We start from the raw sequence: 3,386 nt of genomic DNA, 5'->3' as shown, positions 1-3,386 counted from the left end.
ACAGGCAAAGACACTGGATAATGTTAATATACTGTTATAACAACAATATGCTGACCATAATCGGATTAAGAAAAAACAGATTTTTGTTTATAAACTGTATCTTTATTAGAATACTCAAGATTATAAGCATTTGAGGTAAATGTACAAAAGAAGACTTTTTTTAATTTTAGAAATGACAATTAAAACGTGACCGGCTTAAAAAACTTAAACACATATAATATTTACAAATTACACACATTAATACATTGCGGTTTAAAATTACGCAATTCAACTCCATCATAATTCTTTTTTTTTTACATACTTAAGTTAAAATAAATGTTATATAAATTATTTACAATAAAATAAATATATTGTGCGATATTGTCAGTGAAGCTGCAGGTCTGTAGCTCCCGGTCTAAAAAATGGATGGACGACCTTGGAGCTACAATTCCGTACGTGTTAAAAACTTGCAATTTACGTGTGAAAATAAGCTTAATCAGTCAAAAATTAATGTAATTTTTAGTGCGTTGTAAATTGCATTTGTGCTATGCCCTGGACCAACTGGGGACCTCAAGGAGGCCCCCAGACCCCCTGCCTAAAACTGGCGCCCCATCTAACTTCAAATCCTGGATCCGCCCCTGTAATCAGCGTACTACATATCATGCACAGATCTGGGAGGGGGGGGGGGGGGGTACGTCTGGTCCCTCTGAAAGTTTTTATTTATTTTAGGTAGACCCAGCTTTTAGGAAATTTGTGTCAAATCAATTTTTTTTAAGATTTGAAACTACTTTTAAAAACTTATTAAAAAGACTAAAATATTTGTACGTTTGTTTTCCTATAGTGAGCTTCAGCTCACATGGTCTAAACATTCAACTGTCAAATGTTAGAACCATTTAACAGCAAAATGTTAGAACCATTTACAATGTAACAAGAGCTTGGACTTTGGGTAGTTGTGTCAAACAACATTGTGACATAGGCCTGTCTATTCCATTGTTTGTCACTCAGCCATGAATTTTTTAAATCAACAAGTTTTGTCTGGCTTTTGAGGTAAGACTTTGCAATATGTGTATATCTGTGTCTATTTCACCTGTTTATTTTTAACTTGAAACCATTTTTAACTTGTTTTGACGCAAGAAAAAGAAAGTTAAATCTTACCGAAATTATACACACAAATTCATCATGTTATAATTTTAATAAAAATCTAATGATAGTCATTTACTAAATAAATTCTTGTTGATTTTCTACAGAAAAAAAATATTTAAAAAATATTACATTTATTCTTCAGACGACCTTTCAAAAAATTCACAATATCGAAAGGAAAATTATCAATGGACACGCCGACGTGGGTGATAACTCTAGTAACAATATTATCGCCGAAACAGACAAAAAAAAAACAACAACAAAACACCGGCATATTTAGAATGAACATGTAGCGATAAACTGAACGTATTTTTTGACAGTATTTTCAGTATGCCACGTTTTATTACAAACAAATTATGTAGTAGATTTTTTTGAAGTTTATAACATGAAATAAATTTCATACATCAATAAGATTTTCTCACAGTCGTCTGACGTTAAAAATATTTCTTTTAATAACAAGATTATTCCCAGTAAAACATAATAATGCTTTTATAAAACATGAGATTATATTATAATAATACGAAATATTTTTAACGTCAGGCACATGTGGATTTTCTTTCTGTCGACAATTGCAAACACACATACATTAGAATGGGTGCATACGAAGAAAAGAAGTAACTTCGTTATATATGGATGTGCTCAAAGGCGCTAAAAACTTGCGCTAATGTAAATGCGCGAAATTACAGCGTGACGTCATTTCTCCACAATGCCTACTGCGCATGAGGATTGTCGGTAACCAAGAACTTTGACGCACTTACGACTGTAACAGACGTACAACAACGTTATTATCTTACGACAGCTTGACGTTAGTCTATAACTGATATGTTTTAGTTGAATTATGGCGGTTTTACCTTATTTTTTTCATAAGTAAAATAAAGAGAAGAAGCTCCTATTCGATAACGCGCTATGGTGTACCATGAAAAGACAGTACCAGAGCTCCTTTTGTATCCCGTGTTGCAAAATATATTAATGGTGGCTGGAATTTATTTTTCTTAATCTTATATGAAGCACAATTATAATCATTCGAGTGTACAATTCATAATTACAATTACAAACCTTAGATATATTATGCGCCATCAATTCCGGGTATGTCGAATCAGTATTAGGTAAAACTACGAAAATTATTTTATAATAAAGGCGTTTTCTTTTATTCCTACAAATGCATTAAATCAGTAAAACATAGGCATACCTGATTTAATATCAGTATGTAATGTAATAAGCGTACTACATATTATGTACGGATCTAGTGGGGGGGGGGGGGTTCCATCTGGTGAATAACCCCTAAAACGTAAACGTACGCTTGTCGTAAGTTTAAAGTGTACTCGTAGACGTACGACTTATTGTGAATAGATCCCCAGAATTGCTCATACGTGGATCTGACCCATGATTACAATATGTTCTTAATCGGGATAGGAGTCTTAAAACAGGGGGTGAAAACATGAAATATATTAAAGGATTCAAACAACTATTAACAAGCAATGAAAAATTAAACATTTCATGGACTAGGTTTAAACTTCTATTTAGAAGTGGCCTGTCTTTTAACACTGCAAAGTCGATTATGTAAATTAAAGGATATATTGTGCATAGGAGATAAATCACGATAATAATCCAAAACATCAACGACATCGAATTTGCTATTCTGGTTCGTCGAATCAAAGCTGTTTGGTTATACAGATAATACAGCTTTCGAACATTAAAAACAACTACAATAATAAATGGTAATCCACCAACATACAAAGCAAACCCAAGTTCATTCAAAACAAGCGTTTCGACAGATATTATGTTCTTTAAAAGTAGCACTATAACTGCTCCGTATCCGATGGAAACGATAATAGAGCTTATCCAAACGACACAGGACATCCACAAAATTGTTTTACAGGTCAATTTCAAACTTCGCAGGGGGTTTGTAATGAATACAAAACGTACATATGATACTAATACCATATGGAAAAATGCCGAGTGGATGAATAAAAAGGCGACTATAACATATATATTTTTATGACAAAGATCATTAAAAAAAGATTTAAATGGATCAGGTAATATTGTAACATATCGCGTCACAGAGGCGAGCAGGTCAGACACTGCTAGGCATCCAATCATGACGTAAGTCGGAGTGTGCAGCTGTTTAGAGAAAATAACAAAACACACGGTGAAAGAATTTCCAATAAATCCAATGCAGAAGAAAATTGATGCAGCAATAACAACATATGTATTCGCCATTTTACCGCGTTTTGTCCCGATGCACAATTTCATTAAAATGAATATCG

General features: G+C 33.1%; 1 protein-coding gene across 1 annotated transcript; it reads right to left on the bottom strand.

Moving 5' to 3' along the window:
- Positions 1 to 2,430: 2,430 nt before the first annotated feature.
- Positions 2,431 to 3,386, bottom strand: LOC128169873 (CX3C chemokine receptor 1-like). Its single transcript, XM_052835916.1, has one exon. It carries the CDS (start codon positions 3,370 to 3,372, stop codon positions 2,431 to 2,433), a length of 942 nt encoding a protein of 313 aa, XP_052691876.1. The 5' UTR covers positions 3,373 to 3,386.

Source organism: Crassostrea angulata, unplaced genomic scaffold (assembly GCF_025612915.1).
Source record: "Crassostrea angulata isolate pt1a10 unplaced genomic scaffold, ASM2561291v2 HiC_scaffold_243, whole genome shotgun sequence".
NCBI lineage: Eukaryota > Metazoa > Mollusca > Bivalvia > Ostreida > Ostreidae > Magallana > Magallana angulata.
This window is presented reverse-complemented; position numbering and strand designations above follow the sequence as displayed.

Coding starts and splice junctions, on each gene's coding strand:
- LOC128169873 (XM_052835916.1), bottom strand. CDS start 3,372: ATGAAATTGTGCATCGGGACAAAACGCGGTAAAATGGCGAATACATAT.